Genomic DNA, 17,449 nt, shown 5'->3' with positions numbered 1-17,449 from the left:
CAGACCAGCGCCAGTGTCGAGATGAGGCCAGACCAGCGTCGAGAGATGGGATCCGAGAACCAGACCAGTGCCAGCGTCGAGCAGACCAGTGCCAGCGTCGATCAGACCAGCACCAGCGTCGAGCAGACCAGACCAGACTACGCGCTTGAGCAGACAGGGCGCAATTGTTTGTTCTCCTTGCTTTCGTCCCCTTCTCGGGCGCGGTCCGCTCATGCGTCACCTGCTCTCATTGGGCGGACCGCGTGTCACGGCCCCGCCTTCTTGCAAAGGACCGCCCTGGCTCTGATCCGCTCGTTGCCCATTGGCCGAAAGGGGCGCCAAGTCTGCTAATTGGACCGGGGGGGGGGGGCGTGACGGCCATCGCGGCCAACCGCCCCTCAAACAAGGAGAGGAATATGGTCCTGCGTGGGCTACGCCGATTGGTCGACCGCCGGCAGCCTCGCTCGCATCCCCCGGATTGGGCAGGAGACGTCAGGTCCTTGTGAACTCCGCCCACGTACGTGCTGGCACGCACGTGTGCAATGGTGCCGGTGGAGGATGGTGGAAGGAAGCAAAGGCAGATGTCGTTGGTATTGTTGTTGTTGTTATAAAAATCCTAACTATCAAAACAACTCTGCAGCGCATGAACATCTAATTCCCACTAGACTAGGGACGGGACCCAAACTAGAATCACACACCAATATAACTGAGCCAAAGGGGACTGCTGTCTGTCTGTGTGCACAAGGCTTCCAAATTCGTAACAATATATTGTTTTGGCCCCATCTCCCGATGGTGAAGAATCACTTTAAAAATTCTAGGATCCGGATGCGGATCCTGATCAAAAATGTGCTTTGCTGTCCTTGAGCAGTCACCGACATAAACAAAAAATTTCAGAACGATTGCTTCAAACTGTGGACAAAAATTGTGTAACAAACAGATACGACAGACCAACATACTTTCACCAAGTAACAAACAGACAAACAAACAAACAAACAAACAGAAACAAATGCAATACCCTCTCCTTGAGCGAGGGTAAGTATTATACATCTTCAGCAACAAATGTCTAGGTTTGGTGATTAAATATATATGTCTCGCTTTCAAATATGTCTCATTGATAAATAGACCTTTCAAATTATTCACAGACAAAATAAAGGTATTTGATCAAAATTAAGACAACGTGCCAATACATTTAAATATCAATATTTTTAAAGACAGACCGCAACGCAACAGTACATTTGCATTCTCTTTGGTTGAGGACTCGTACGTATTTTGGGAACAGGAATTATCGTAGCTGCAAGCTCAGCATAATGCAAGGACTGATAATGGTAAGGGCAATATATTGTTGTGGTTGACGAAATTCGCAAACCACCATTCAGGTCCCGTAGGTGAGATAACTCTGTAAGTATATGTGTAGTTAGGCCCAAACCCGTTGTTTAGAGGGAATAAATGTCATTCATTCGGGCTGCGACCCTTTTCGATAGCCGTTTTTCTTTTACTATCTTTATTTTGGACCAGCCGCCATTACTACCACCACAACCACCACCAACCACGTCTCAACAGCCATCACACAACAACCACCAACCGCAACGCCGCTTCACAACAGCCACGACCCTTGCCGTCACATCTCGCTCTCCTAACCATCGCATCACCGCCATTCCCGCGCCGCTTGTGGGCACCGATCCTGGACTCGTACAGGGCGCGCACCGAGCAGCGGGTGCAAAAACACCAGCCTTTCTGAGAAATCGGATCAAGAACGATTCACGCCCACTTCTGTTCCGTCCTATCAGCGAGCGTGGGGCGATTTGGCCCCGCCTCCAGGTGCGTCGGAGTATAATCGCTATATGCAGATTCGCGGATCAAGAATCATTCACGCCCACTTTTCCTCTGTCCAATGGGGAGCGTGGCTCCGCCCCCGAGCGATTCCTGATCCAAAAATCTGCATATGATTTCTCCTGTCGGACAATAAAGCACCGAGCGCGGAGCGAATCGGGGCAGTTGGAGGCAGTTGGGAAGAGTTAGCAGTTGGACGGAGTTGAGAAGAGTGGAGAGTGGAGAGTGGGAGAGTTGGAGAGTTGTGGCGGCGGCGAAGGCAGTCGAGAGGGCGCTCGTGTCAGAGTCGGGGAGCTGCGGAGAGGGGAGGCCGGTAACGCGACCGAGGTTGCGGTGGAGTCGCTCGTCGCGGGACCCAAGCCAGCGAGATATCCTCATTCCCCCGAGCATCAACAACCCCCTCCTGTTTCCCCCCGCGCTGAGATAGTGTGAGAAGGGGGCCCCGTTCCCACCCCATTCCAGGCAGTGCCAGCGAGGCCCGCGGAGTCGGGGCGCCGCGGCCATTTTGCGGCTCATCACCAGACGGGTAGGCTCGACGCGGTCTCGGCCCCAGGCCCGTCTGCCCCCCTCATCGTTGAGGGTGGCCCCTTCCTTTTTCTTTTACTTGGAGTATATGTGTTGTCGGTGCCGTCTGTGAAGTAAAACTGTATAAGTGTTGCCGTGTGCTCGGTAGTCGGTAGTAGATCTGCATTGTTGCATTTGCTTTTTGTGCAGAATTGTCGTGTTACTTTTACATTTGCTTTTGGTGTAATTGTATATGTGTGCTTTCCGTTTGCCGCGAATAAATGTGCTTTATGTTGAACTGTTTTTCCCGTTTCGCTTCGTCTTTTCTTCTATTGAATCTCCATCTTGTTTCACGTAAAGGGTTGGTCGTGGGCTAAATACGCCCAATAATTAATCGAACCGTCGAGGTTGACGATAACACCGCTCGGTTATCCCGATAGTACGGAACGGGTCGCTTGAAGTGGCCCGTGTCCGAAGTCGACCTGCGGCGAGGTGCGATCGCCCGGTCTACCCTCCGTGTGGGTACTTAGGTAGGTCGAATTTGGCGAGCAACCCTATCCCACGCGGGGGGGCGATTGGCACGATCGTGGTGAGGCCGAAAGGCCCACCCATGACTAGTTCCCGGCGTTAGTCCGAGAGGGTCACGACGGGATTGTCCGTCCGGTGGGCGACGTGCCGCGATTCGAGTTACGTGGCCGCCCGCACGCCGGCGGGCGCGAATCCGCAACAATATTTTGAGTCTGAAAATTATATTTCCCACTGGCAGGTTCTTCGAAAACAGAAAATAGAACCCAAGCTATATTTGCAATTTATCGTTTGAAAGAGCAGTGTTTCCCCATGTATCATGCAGCAAGGTATAAGGGTAGAGCGAGTTATCTTTCAGTGAGGTATCAGGGTGTAGCAAGTTATCATGTCGTGAGGTATCGGGGAATAGCGAGTTATCATACAGTGACGTATCAGGGTATAGCAAGTTATCATATATTGAGTTTTCATGTACTGTAGTAAGGTATCAGGGAATAGCGAGCTATCATGTAGTGAGGTATCAGGGTATATATATAGTGAGTTATCATGGAAATGTATATCAAGGTTTCACAATTTATCATGAGGTCATCACTTGTCAGGTATCAAGCTATCATGAAAAAAAAAAATATATATATATATATATATATATATATATATATATATATATATATATATATATATATATATATATATATATATATATATATATATATAATAGAATTTGGGGCATGCTGATGCAATAATAAACATTCCAAATTGTATAATTTGAGTCTTCAAGCGAGTGATGCATTACAGCTTGGTGGATGAGTTTCCAAATGAGCAGTGCACTCCAGCACGCCAAAACATCTTCAATGTAGCTTTCCTTCAATTGAGCTTGGACTTAGGCCAGGAGATGCAAAGCAGCCATTTATCGAACAATATCACAGATTGGAAACACAGTAACAGACCTCACAAGTGGTAACCATCCATCAGAGAAATGGCACGAAATAAAACATGGAAATCCCAGATATTCGATTTCAACACGAACAGACGTGGACTATTCGATTTTCAGTTTTGTACCAAACTTTGAAAAAACTTTCACTAATACCAGCGACCGCCCTTAAGCCTCACAAACTCCTTCTAGATTAATGGGTAATCTATAATAATAAATGTGTGTGTGTCCTCCATAAATTGAAAACAATGAAAGCTGGTGGCCCAAAACTTTGCATGCACACTCGGGGAACTCCAAGGGAGTGCATGAATGAAAACTGGGTATTTGGGTAAAGTTAAACAACCCTTTAGAAGATTATTAACAGGTGAAGCTGATTAAAGTAGAACGAAAAACAGGCTTACCCTTGGTCAGCCCGCATTCACCTCACAGGGGTGTTAATCCACGATTTTGTTTTGGCCCACTCAAAACACGTTGGTGATTTCCCACGATGACCTCTCACGGACTAATTAAAGTATATAATCGAAATCTGTCTTCAGTTTTCAGGATCTGAGCTGGTGGACTAAATAACTGTCAAAATCTGAAGTGAAACCTGAAAATTTAAAGAAATTTCCGATTCTTACAACTAACCGTATTTATGTATTTTCTTTCAGCAAGCAAGGCTGTGTGATCTATCCTCCATATTTACAAATTGTCAAAGCATGAAACTTTTTTTCCTACTGTTTGGAGAATTAATAAAATACACCCGTGCGGGAGTGACGGTCATTTCTGCGAGAAAATATATAGCCTCCTGAAGGTAGGGCAGTTTTTGCAAACTTTGAAGTCACGTGACGCGAAAGCGAAATTCGAAAATCCGTCCTGACCAAATTTAGATTTTGTCGCATAGATTCATATGCCACAATCAAATTCAAGATTGCTTAAGAAATGTAGGAGGAGATAGATTTTGAAAATCGTCATTTTCGCATTTTTTGCCAACTTTGAAGTCACGTGACACGAAAACGAAAGCGGATATCGAAAATCCGGCCCGACCAAATTTAGATATTGTCCCATAGATTCATATGCCACAATCAAATTCAAGATTGCTTGAGAAATGTAGGAGATAGATAGATTTTGAAAATCGTCATTTTCGCCTTTTTTGCCAACTTTGAAGTCACGTGACACGAAAACGAAAGCGAATATCGAAAATCCGGCCCGACCAAAATTTAGATATTGTCCCATACATTCATATGCTACAATCAAATTCAAGATCGCTTGAGAAATGGCAGAGGAGATAGAATTTGAAAACGTCATTTTCGCAACTTCAAAAGCCTCGTGACCTTGACCTTCGGTGACATTGAAAGTGATACCATCGTGTACGTCTCATCGACCTCTATCAGGATCACGAATGACCAGATCTCCCGCTTCAACTTCATTGTGAACGGACGGACGGACGGACCCATATTACCCTTTCTCTCACCAATATTATTAGGTCATTGGAAATGACCTAAATACTGAGTGAATAAAAGATTTAGGAATGTGCCTAAAGTGCAATTTCATTAAGTGTAATGAAAATAATTATGATAAAGCACTCATCGAGTGCCTGATCTTCGCTGTTTCCATCGCTCATGGCCGACCAAGCCAATCGTTCCTTATCAACCATTTTGTTGGATTGCTTGCTCGAGTACTTAAGCCACTTGGCGAGTGCTCTAAAAGCTGCTTGGCTGTCAACTATTCTGAGCTTCCAAGGTCAATTGCGACAAAAATTGAAATGGATCACCGTTTTGTTTTTTTAAACCATGATACACCTTACTAGGGGCGTTAAACAGTCATTTTCTCAAAATTCATAACTTATAAACACACGAGACACCACCTTTCACGAGGAAGGGGTGGGACTGAAGGGAGGCGGGGGGTTTGGAGGAGGTGTGATGGGAGTCCGGAGGGAGGGGGAAGGGGTGGGGGAAGGGGTGGGGTGAGAGTCGGCAGGAGATGGGGTGGGAGGAGGGAGGGGAAGAGATGGGGTGGGAGGAGGGTGGGGAAGGAGATGGGGTAGGGTGGGAGGATGGAGGGGAAGGGGTGGGGTGGGAGGAGGGAGGGGAAGGGGTGGGGTGGGAGGAGGGAGGGAAGAGGTGGGGTGGGGTGGGAGGAGGGAGGGGAAGGAGGTGGGGTGGGAGGAGGGAGGGGAAGGAGATGGGGTGGGAGTCTGGTGGAAGGGAGGTGCAGTGAGCAAAAGGGATGGGAGGAGGGAGGGGAAGGGGTGGGGTGGGAGGAGGGAGGGAAGGGGTGGAGTGGGAGGATGGAGGGGAAGGGGTGGGGTGGGAGGAGGGAGGGAAGGGGTGGGGTGGGAGGAGGGAGGGGAAGGGGTGGGGTGGGAGGAGGGAGGGAAGAGGTGGGGTGGGGTGGGAGGAGGGAGGCGAAGGAGATGGGGTGGGAGTCTGGTGGAAGGGAGGTGCAGTGAGCAAAAGGGATGGGAGGAGGGAGGGGAAGGGGTGGGGTGGGAGGAGGGAGGGGAAGGGGTGGAGTGGGAGGATGGAGGGGAAGGGGTGGGGTGGGAGGAGGGAGGGGAAGGGGTGGGGTGGGAGGAGGGAGGGGAAGGGGTGGAGTGGGAGGATGGAGGGGAAGGGGTGGAGTGGGAGTCTGGTGGAAGGCAGGTGCAGTGAGCAAAAGGAGGGGAAGGGATGGGAGGAGGGAGGGGAAGAGGTGGGGTGGGAGGAGGGAGGGAAGGGTGGAGTGGAAGGATGGAGGGAAGGGGTGGGAGGAGGGAGGGAAGGGGTGGGAGGAGGGAGGGAAGGGGTGGAGTGAGAGTCTGGTGAAAGGGAGGTGCAGTGAGCAAAAGGAGGGGAAGGGATGGGAGGAGGGAGGGGAAAGGGTGTGGTGGGAGGAAGGAGGGAAGGGGTGGAGTGGGAGTCTGGTGGAAGGGAGGTGTAGTGAGCAAAGGGAGGGGAAGGGATGGGAGGAGGGAATGGAAAGGGTGTGGTGGGTGGAGGGAGGGGAAGGGGTGGAGTGGAAGGATGGAGGGGAGGGGTGGGAGGAGGGAGGGGAAGGGGTGGGGTTGGAGGAGGGAGGGGAAGGGGTGGAGTGGGAGGATGGAGGGGAAGGGGTGGAGTGGGAGTCTGGTGGAAGGCAGGTGCAGTGAGCAAAAGGAGGGGAAGGGATGGGAGGAGGGAGGGGAAGAGGTGGGGTGGGAGGAGGGAGGGGAAGGGGTGGAGTGGGAGTCTGGTGGAAGGGAGGTGTAGTGAGCAAAGGGAGGGGAAGGGATGGGAGGAGGGAATGGAAAGGGTGTGGTGGGAGGAGGGAATGGAAAGGGTGTGGTGGGAGGAGACAGGAGATGGTGTGAGAGGAGGGAGGAAATGGGGTGGGAGGAAAGAGGGGAAGGGGTGGAGTGAGAGTCTGGTGGAAGGGAGGTGCAGTGAGCAAAGGGCGGGGAAAGGGTGTGGTGGGAGGAGGGAGGGGAATGGTTGGAGTGGGAGTCTGGTGGAAGGGAGGTGCAGTGAGCAAAGGGCAGCGAAAGGGTGTGGTGGGAGGAGGGAGGGGAAGGGGTGGAGTGAGAGTCTGGTGGAAGGGAGGTGCAGTGAGCAAAGGGTGGGGAAAGGGTGTGGTGGGAGGAGGGAGGGGAAGGGTTGGAGTGGGAGTCTGGTGGAAGGGAGGTGCAGTGAGCAAAGGGCAGCAAAAGGGTGTGGTGGGAGGAGACAGCAGATGGGGTGAGAGGAGGGAGGAGAAGGGGTGGGAGGAGGGAGGGGAAGGGGTGGAGTGAGAGTCTGGTGGAAGGGAGGTGCAGTGAGCAAAGGGTGGGGAAAGGGTGTGGTGGGAGGAGGGAGGGAAGGGTTGGAGTGGGAGTCTGGTGGAAGGGAGGTGCAGTGAGCAAAGGGCAGCAAAAGGGTGTGGTGGGAGGAGACAGCAGATGGGGTGAGAGGAGGGAGGAGAAGGGGTGGGAGGAGGGAGGGGAAGGGGTGGAGTGGGAGTCTGGTGGAAGGGAGGTGCAGTGAGCAAAGGACAGGGAAAGGGTGTGGTGGGAGGAGACAGGAGATGAGGTGAGAGGAGGGAGGATATGGGGTGGGAGGAGGGAGGAGAAGGGGTGGAGTGGGAGTCTGGTGGGAGGTGCAGTGAGCAAAGGGTGGGGAAAGGGTGTGGTGGGAGGAGACAGGGCAAGGGCTGGGATAAGGGACCTGATGTTGCCCGGCAACACTTTGCTTATGAGTAATAAGTAATGGTTATAATATGAAAGTCCATTAAAAGGGATGGCAGGGTAGCTTGCAGGTATACAGTATACGCACTGGTCTAGCCTTGGTTAGAATCTCGTTGCCAGCTATAACCCATCAACCTTGTATTTCACATGCAGGGCAAGGCATCAATGCGAGTGCTGTCCATCAGAAGGACTTTAAGCTAGTGGACCCATCTGCGAAAATGGTAGCGGTGGGCGTTCATCTTTTACGAAGAGTGAGTGAGTTATCGCCGGCATCCTAAACAAATTACAAATTCCTGCCCTGACTGACTGCTGGGAAGGCGATGGCAAACCAGAAAAATGAAGAATATTTGGTGGTCACAGCAACCAGTCAAACCTTTGCCAAGAGATCTATAACGAGTCTGGTACATCAATGATGATGAAGAATGTCTATCACTTACAACACCCTGGCAGTATCTTTGCAACCCACAAACACAATGTGAGCGATCCTAAACTGCTGTGCAAAGTTTACAAACGACAAAGTATCACATCTGCTTTTCCATGATTGAGAACCAACTTTCACAGACCCATACCATATGGGATATTAATTTTTGAGATCTTTGTTCGACATGTTGCAGTTCGTCGTGAAATATCAAACTCCACACCTTACTTATTTATTTAACTTACAACTGCCTGCTCCACGGAGCTTCTTTTCTATGCTCAAATACTCCAGCACCTGCAGCAAAAGACTTTGACGGATCACTGGGTGGGGGAGGGTGGGAGGGGGTTGAGGGAGGGGGGGGTGCTAATCATGTGATTTTTTTAGCTCATGATTATCAGAGCCAAAAAGATGTTGGCCCACGACCTTCACAAACTGCCACCTTGGCTTGTACGTTTTGTTTGATGATGAATCTTAGTTTGACTTTAACTCATAACCAAGTCACCAATTGGAGATGATTTGATACCAAGAAAGGAAGATGCAGAAAAAGACAATTCTGCTCAGCAACCCTGCAATGTTATGTCTAAACCAATACCAGATGTTAGGTACCACAATGACTACATCAAGTGCATTCATTGAACAGGAAAGAAGAAAAGGCCAAGGCCAACCTATCTCAACTCCTTCTGCCTTAAGCCTCTTCATTCATTTAGCCACAAACCCTTAGAGACAGAAAAGTCTTCCAACCTGGCCTCCAAAGCCATGCGCAGATCAGGAAATCTCAACAGGACGCCGCCTTTCCTTATTACCCTTTAACTCCTCAGCATTTATACGAGTGGAGCGTTGCTCTCCACTGTGAATGAAATATCAATGTCACCAACTGAGAGGTTTAGACAGGGCTTGATGCTCTATCACCATGCATGGACAGGGTCATCTGCATCCTCTCACCCAGTTTCACAACCACAACCAACTCAATCCAACTTGGCTGCTCTTCAGCCCTACCCTGATATGTGTGCACCCATCTTGTAAATCACTTCTAAGCGGACCATCCCAAGCTTCTGCTCATCACCATATCCTTTCACCTGTCTGTGACATCGCCTCCTGGTGCGAACTACCTTTTCACCCTTTTAATTTTGTCTTCCACGTGAACATTAAAAAAAAATTTTGGGGATATAACCCTCCAGAATCATGAAGAGTAAAGTAACAGAAGATAAAAGATAACACATTTACAGCAGGGCAGTGGGAAAACATCGATACAACAATGCGATGTATGAAGAGGAGAGAGAAGGCAGATGGCAAGAACTCGGGGGAGAGTTAATGAATCTGTTTCTGGTGCAAGTAACAAAATGGTTGGTCCATTTGGAAGCACACTCATCATGATAAACATTCCAGAAGAGTGAGAGACAACACTGCATGGGATAGTGGAAGACAGAGTAGAAGAAATGCAAAAAAATGGGAGGATTAGGAAACCAAATGAGGTGGACAAATGTGGTGATGATAAGCACATCGTTAGCACCTGAAAAACGGCCTCCTTTGGAAGATCCAGACATACAGTGCAGCAGAGAACCGAACTGAGCCGGTCCACCAGACTCATGAGGTCACTGTCGGCTCCTGATGGACGTGAACGTTTCATCAAGGGTTGTTCATCAGGCTCGATAACTGCTGGAGCAGGCAGCACTGCCTCATCGTAGCCTTCTCGTCTCCCCACCGCCTCATCCATTGTAAGAGGCACCACTTAGTGATGATGTGGATGTACCGTTTTTCACTAATAATAAACACTAATTACAATAATCGCTCTAAAAATTTGGCTGTTAAAACAATATCGTATATTAATTGCCCCACCTGAATGGCAGTTTTGCAAAATAAGGGAAATAAATGAACAGGTGAACAAAATAGTGCTTAAAAAACACAAGCAGTGGTATCAATAAAACAGAACACGTTTAACAACAAGAACATGCCAGCCAAAGTATGCATCAACAAATCATCACTTCTCAACAAAACAGACCACAAACAAACGTAGTAAGGCCCCAGACATGAGAAAGAGCATTGATGGAGAATGCATGATGAGAATGGGTGTGAGTGCCAAGCTCCTCGGGGGCACGAGGATGTGGGTGCCGAGCTCCTCGGGGGCACGAGGATGTGGGTGCCGAGCTCCTCGGGGGCACGAGGGTGTGGGCGCCGAGCTCCTCGGGGGCACGAGGGTGTGGGCGCCGAGCTCCTCGGGGGCACGAGGGTGTGGGCGCCGAGCTCCTCGGGGGCACGAGGGTGTGGGCGCCGAGCTCCTCGGGGGCACGAGGGTGTGGGCGCCGAGCTCCTCGGGGGCACGAGGGTGTGGGCGCCGAGCTCCTCGGGGGCACGAGGGTGTGGGCGCCGAGCTCCTCGGGGGCACGAGGGTGTGGGTGCCGAGCTCCTCGGGGGCACGAGGGTGTGGGCGCCGAGCTCCTCGGGGGCACGAGGGTGTGGGCGCTGAGCTCCTCGGGGGTACGAGGGTGGGGTGACGGGGGGGGAAGCCGGGTCGCTCTGGCGAGGGCTGTCGAGGGGGGGAACGCCGCGTCGCGCCGACGAGGGCAGCAGAGGGTGCGACATATCACACTCGGGGAGGGGGGGGGGAGGGGAGAAGTTTCTCTGATACAGAAAACATAGTCATGGGCAAGAGCACAAGTAAATTGGGTTGAAACACAATTACATAACTCAATCGTGAACATTTACCTCAACATAGATGCAAATTTTACATTTTGAATTAATTTCAAAACAAGACGTACATCTTCAGAGGGAGATGGCAAGCGATCTTCAGAGGGAGATGGCAAGCGATCTTCAGAGGGAGATGGCAAGCGATCTTCAGAGGGAGATGGCAAGTGATCTTCAACAACTGGTGAGGGATCTGAAGTGGATGTATCTTGGGAGGTTGACCTTCCTTGGGTGGCTGAAGGTCGACACTTGAACGTGTCAAGAGATGTATGGACAGTTTTATTTTTCTTTTGCCGATACAGATCCTTATAACAGCGTATGGCATTTTCCATCATTCGGGAACATTTGATGCTTCTCGCCATATTCGGGTCAGTGTCCTGGAAGAAGGCGATAACTTGTTTTACATGGCTGAATGCCTCAGAAAGCCTCCTCTGAGTCATCCGTTTTGGTGGTGGTGGTGGTGGTGGTGATGATGATGATGTGTTCCTGGCTTTTTCTTCCTCAGCAGCCCTTTCCTTATCAAGCTCCAGCAGGTCTTCGTTCGTAAGCTCCTCAGCTTGAGATGACAGCAATTCCACCACATCATCCTGATCCACTTCATCGAATCCTGCTTTCTTTGCCAATCTGACAATCTCCTTCTGGATGTGGGGGACGTTGGGTAACCCACGAAAGTCGTTCACGCATTGCGGCCATAACCTCGTCCACACGCAGTTCATCGTGGACTGCGATATTTCATCCCATGACGCACTGATATTGTCGATGGCATGCTTGATGTTATAATGCTTCCAAATTTTCTGGATGGTTGGTCTGTCGTTGCCATTTGACTTTGTGATAATATGTTTCATAATGCGCCGAAGGTAGTAAGCCTTGAACGTCGCAATGATGCCCTGGTCCATTGGTTGCAGCAAAGAAGTGGTGTTGGGTGGCAAAAACGCCACCTTGATGTTGTCAGCTACGTCCTCGATGTTGTGTGGATGACCAGGGGCATTATCGATGACGATCAAGGCCTTGTTGTCCAACTTATGGTTTGCACAATATTCCTTGATGGTGGAGGAGACATACACTCCCATGTAGTCCAGGAAGAGGACTCCAGTCATCCAAGCTTTCGAGTTTGACCGCCATACCACGGGAAGATTAGGCTTGATGCAGCCCTTTAGAGCCCTCGGATTCTGGGAATGGTAAACCAAGAGAGGTTTGAGCTTGAAGTCCCCTGCTGCATTGCCTCCAAGAAGAAGGGTTAGGTGATCTCTGGCTGCCTTAAAGCCTGGGGCAGTCTTCTCATCCCTCGAGATGAAGGTGCGTGACGGCATCTTCTTCCAGAAGAGGTCGGTCTCATCCAAGTTGAAGACTTGCTTGCTGGAGTAGCCACCTTCCTCGATTATCATCTTCAACTGCTCCGGGAAGTTTTCTGCCGCCACGTGATCTGCACTAACTTCGTCCCCCATCAGCTTGATGTTATGCAAGTTAGCACGTTTCTTGAAACGTTCAAACCAGCCGTAGCTGGCCTTGAACGTATCAGCAGCACCTTTGGATGATCCTTCACCGCCCTCACGTTGCTTCAAATCTTCCCATAGGGACTTGGCCTTCTCTTGAATCAGCGACGAGGACAGGGGAACATTCCGCTGGTTTTGATCCTCTATCCAAAGGTACAGCAGGCTCTCCATACGTTCCATCGAACTGTCTCTTCCTTTTGTAATACGGAATGAACATCCAGGAGTTGCTGTCTGTGCCGTCTTCCTTATACTGTCGGCATTCTTGGCGATGGTGCCAACAGTGGATGCCGCGAGACCTAAGGAACGGGCAATGAGGGTGAGTTTCTCACCCTTCTCATTACGTTTTATAATGGACATCTTCATGTCCAGCGTTATAGCCTGGCGAGAACGTTTCGCTGGAGTAACGGCTGAGCTTGACGATGGTCTCTTGCTCGACATCTTCAGGGATGAGTGAGATTACGGCAGATTTCAAATTACGGAGCACTTCGCAACGAGAGGCGCACGATGGCGAACAAAGGTGGACTGGAGCTTCAAGCTGCGAGAGATGAGTCATACGCATGTGCGCATGGCTGTGACGTCATACGTAAGGCCGGTGACGGTGTACGTCATACGCACGGCTGACGTGGCTCACGAAAGGAATGGAGCACTGTTTGAAATTTCCTCCATGGCGCCCTACTGTATGTATCCAGTGTACAGTGCAATATTGGAATTTACGTTGGAATGAAAAATGTGAGCACTTGAAAAGTCAGTTTTGTCATCGTAAAAAAGACGTAAACCGAGCGATCGTAAATCGAAGGATACTTGATTACAAGCAGAGGATGATACAAAGAACCGCCACAGGAGGCCGTTTTGGCCCATCATGCCCGTACTACACCATCACTCACTATCAGCACCTTAATTGAACCTATTAGTTGATGGAGTTTTTTATTTAGTTATTAGGAAAGGAACAATGCAGGCAATGCGACAGGCACGGGTGAGTAATGAACAATGACAGCATATTCACCTTTTGACGACAACCTCTCGCAGACATCACAAACACGACCCACGAACACAATCACCCATCCATACTTATTAAACTGCGAATTGCTTCCCGCCTACTTGTCTACAAACACGTACCCCTCTATCCCCAATGTGGCTCGGTACCTCTCAAACTCAAATGGAAACCCATCAACTGTTTCTGCTATGACAACCTCGACCTTAAGGCAGGGAGAGCATCCTAACAATCCTCCTTCAATCTCAGGTCAGGTGAGGTGAGGTGGGAAGGTAGGAGAGGAGAGCAGTGCCCTGTGTGGTCCTGTCATTGTTGAAACAGCAGCTTGTCTCAACTCTTTTTAAATGCATCGACAGATGGTGATTGAACAGCTTCTTCATAGAGTTAACCACGTTAACCACTCGATGAGTAGAGAAGACTGCTCTCCTCCTGCAGCGGGCCGCAGGCTCTCCTCCTGCAGCGGGCCGCAGGCTCTCCTCCTGCAGCGGGCCGCAGGCTCTCCTCCTGCAGCGGGCCGCAGGCTCTCCTCCTGCAGCGGGCCGCAGGCTCTCCTCCTGCAGCGGGCCGCAGGCTTGGTCAGTTTCCAGGAACGACCAGGAAGACGGTCACCCTGGCTGAAACAAGGCGGTTCTTCAAACGAGACTTGTCGTTCCCCGTGCAGGATCCGGCAGAGAATGAACAAATCTCCTCTAGTTTGTCTGTAATCTAGTGAGAAGAGGTGTAGGTTCAACAAGAGGTCCTCATGAGAACCGTGCTCGACCTCTTACCATTGTCGTAGTGCATCGCTGAACCCGCTTGAGTATCTTTCTATCCCGCTGAAGAAACTGCTTCCACACCTGTAAGCCGTATTCAAGGTGAGACCTTACAAGTATGGCATATAGGTGCTGCAATATTTCCGGCGTGATTTCAGCAAAAGCACCCTTCGTGCTCCGTTTGCGGTGCCGGTGCATTTGTATCGTTGACGTGCACACAGATCTATTCCCAAATCGACAATCTGTCACAAGCGGCGATTCGACACCACTCAACATAATATCGACAATGGTGCAACTTTGGCGCCCGATGTGCATCGCTTTGCATTTCGCAGGATTCCGCCACATTTGCCACTTGACGGGCCAACTTTTCGAGAAGGGAAAGATCTTCCTGAAACATCGAACGGGGTCACATCACCCTCGAGAGCGTCACCCCGAAATGTTTACATCGTCTGCAAATACCAGGGCCAGAGATTGAAGATCGTCTCCCAGATCGTCGATATAGACGAGGAATAATACAGGGCCAAGCAGGGGGGGGCCTGCATCGTCCACTTAGTCCCTCTCTCCATTGGTGGCAGGGGCCAAGCAGGGGGGGGCCTGCGGTCATCCACTTGGTCCCTCTCTCCATTGGTGGCAGGGGCCAAGCAGGGGGGGGCTGCGGTCATCCACTTGGTCCCTCTCTCCATTGGTGGCAGGGGCCAAGCAGGGGGGGGCCTGCGGTCATCCACTTGGTCCCTCTCTCCATTGGTGGCAGGGGCCAAGCAGGGGGGGGCCTGCGGTCGTCCACTTAGTCCCTCTCTCCATTGGTGGCAGGGGCCAAGCAGGGGGGGGCCTGCGGTCATCCACTTGGTCCCTCTCTCCATTGGTGGCAGGGGCCAAGCAGGGGGGGGCTGCGGTCATCCACTTGGTCCCTCTCTCCATTGGTGGCAGGGTATCGTTTACAGAGACCTGTAGTTTCGGTCGTGTGAGGAAATCACGAAGCCAGGAGAGAAGTGCTTGCCCAAGACCCAGCCCCTCAAGCTGGTACAGTATGAGTCGCTCGTGACGTACAGTAGGAGTCGCTCGTGACGTACAGTAGGAGTCGCTCGTGACGTACAGTGTCGAATGCTTTGCTAAAGTCAATGGAAAACATCAACTGCTCGGCCTTGTCTTGGGCAGACGGTCGAGCGTTTCTCCCCGAATCCACGTTGTCGTGTTCAGAGGAGTATATGGTCTTACAAGAAGGTCAACCGCGTCATTTCGGTTAAAAAATTTTTTTCATTTACTTCATCTCTTCCCTTCATCTTCGTCCACATCGCGACGACATCTCCTCAGAATCACACGTCCTTTACCTCATGTTCGAAGCGCCGTCTCTCTCAGTCATCACCAGGGTACGGCGTCGTCAGGTTCGTCAACAACGCGATGCTAAACGAGTCGCGCGTCATAACAACCATCGCCACCACCTCCCGTTCACTCCACAAGGGTCCATTTAGTAACCAACAAATCACCGACACTTCTCGATTACCTTGCACGTTGCCGCTGGCGTTGTCACGTGATCAGCCGTCCCTCAGCGAAGAGCGAAAAACTCTGCGCATGCGCAAAGGGCGCGCGCTGCCCGCACGTCACGTGACGCTCGACGCGACCGTAAACCGTCGTCTGTGAGCATCAGCTGCCTGTCACAGTCGGTATAATTAGCCTTTCAGCTGTGAAACCTGTGATCGATAAATTTAACAGGACCACCGGGTGGTGATGGATGGATGGATGATTGATGATTGATGGTTGATGGTTGATGGATGGATGGATGGATGATTGATGGATTGATGGATGATTGATGGATGGATGATGTATGGATGGATGATTGATGGATGGATGATGGATTGATGGATGATTGATGGATGGATGATGGATTGATGGATGATGGATGGATGATTGATGATGGATTGATGGATGATTGATGGATGGATGATTGATGGATGGATGATGGATTGATGGATGATTGATGGATGGATGATTGATGGATTGATGGGTGGATGATGGATGTATTGATGGATGATTGATGGATGGATGATGGATGGATGATTGATGGATGGATGATGGATTGATGGATGATTGGATGGATGATTGATGGATGGATGGATTGATGGATGGATGATGGATGATTGATGGATGGATGATGGATTGATGATGATGGATGATGATGAGCCATCACAGCCAAGGTTCGAAACATTTAAACAAATACAAACTAATTCAAGGTAGTCAGCATGGGTTTACCAAAGGTAGCTCCTGTTTAACAAATATTTTCGAGTTCTATGAGGCAGTGTCTGATTGGGTGGATGATGGAATGGCAGTGGAGACAGTATATCTCGACTTTATGGAGGCATTTGATAAGGTACCACATCGGAGGTTGTTCGTCAAAGTGAGGGCTTGTGGAGTGGCTGGTCAGGTAGTTAATTGGATTACAAACTGGTTTAGTGGTTGGAAGCAAAGAGTGGCTGTGAGTGGGAGGATGTCTTGCTGGGAGGATGTAAGTGGCGGGGTACCTCAGGGATCAGTACTCGGACCATTATTATTCATTATTTTCATCAATGATTTGGATAGCGGAGTGAAGAGTAAGCTTTCCAAATTTGCGGATGACACAAAACTTGGAGGTGAGGTGGATATCAGAGGGGGTGGTGATCAGATACAGGAAAGTATTGATACTTGTACAGATTGGGTAAAAGATTGGCAGATGTAATTTAACCTGAACAAGTGTGAGGTGCTGGGGATGGGAAAGAACAATGGAAATGGAGATTACAGGATGGAAGGGGTAATGTTGGAGCGTGTCACACAGGAGAAGGATCTGGGGGTGGTAAGAGATATGGGAGGTAAGCAGGTAGCACAGTGCCAGGTAGCTATAGGTAAAGCAAAGAGGGTTTTAGGTTGTATCTGGAGGGGGTCGTTTATCAATCAAAAGGTGGTGTTAACATTGTACAGGAATTTAGTGAGGGCCACATCTAGAATATTGTATACAGTTTTGATCACTACAACTCAGGAAGGATATCGATGCCATAGAGAGGGTTCAGTGCAGGGATACTAGATTGATTCCAGGCCGAGCTCGACTCAGCTATGAGGAGCGGCTCAAGGAGACAGGGATTTATACACGAGAAAGGAGGAGGTTACGAGGAGATATGATGGAGATGTTTTATAGAGCAGGTTTTGGGTCGCTGATGACT

General features: G+C 50.2%; 1 protein-coding gene across 5 annotated transcripts in view; it reads right to left on the bottom strand.

Moving 5' to 3' along the window:
- Window positions 1–15,908, bottom strand: part of LOC147022357 (zinc finger TRAF-type-containing protein 1-like) — a 36,276-nt gene extending 20,368 nt beyond the window's left edge. The window contains exons 1-2 of one of the 5 annotated variants that reach the window (XM_085893175.1): window positions 15,763–15,870; window positions 9,854–10,048 (exon numbers count right to left, since the gene is read on the bottom strand). In XM_085893175.1, coding sequence (XP_085749301.1) covers window positions 9,854–9,970 — 117 coding nt within the window. In that variant the 5' untranslated portion in view covers window positions 9,971–10,048; window positions 15,763–15,870. The other 4 variants (XM_085893176.1, XM_085893177.1, XM_085893179.1 and 1 more) reach the window with 4 other exon arrangements.
- Window positions 15,909–17,449: the final 1,541 nt, after the last annotated feature.

This window comes from Eptatretus burgeri, chromosome 8, assembly GCF_056783735.1.
Source record: "Eptatretus burgeri isolate ZD-2024b chromosome 8, Ebu_testis_v1, whole genome shotgun sequence".
Taxonomy (NCBI): domain Eukaryota; kingdom Metazoa; phylum Chordata; class Myxini; order Myxiniformes; family Myxinidae; genus Eptatretus; species Eptatretus burgeri.
The sequence above is the reverse complement of the archived record's forward strand: the minus strand, read 5'-3'. Positions and strand labels throughout refer to the sequence as shown.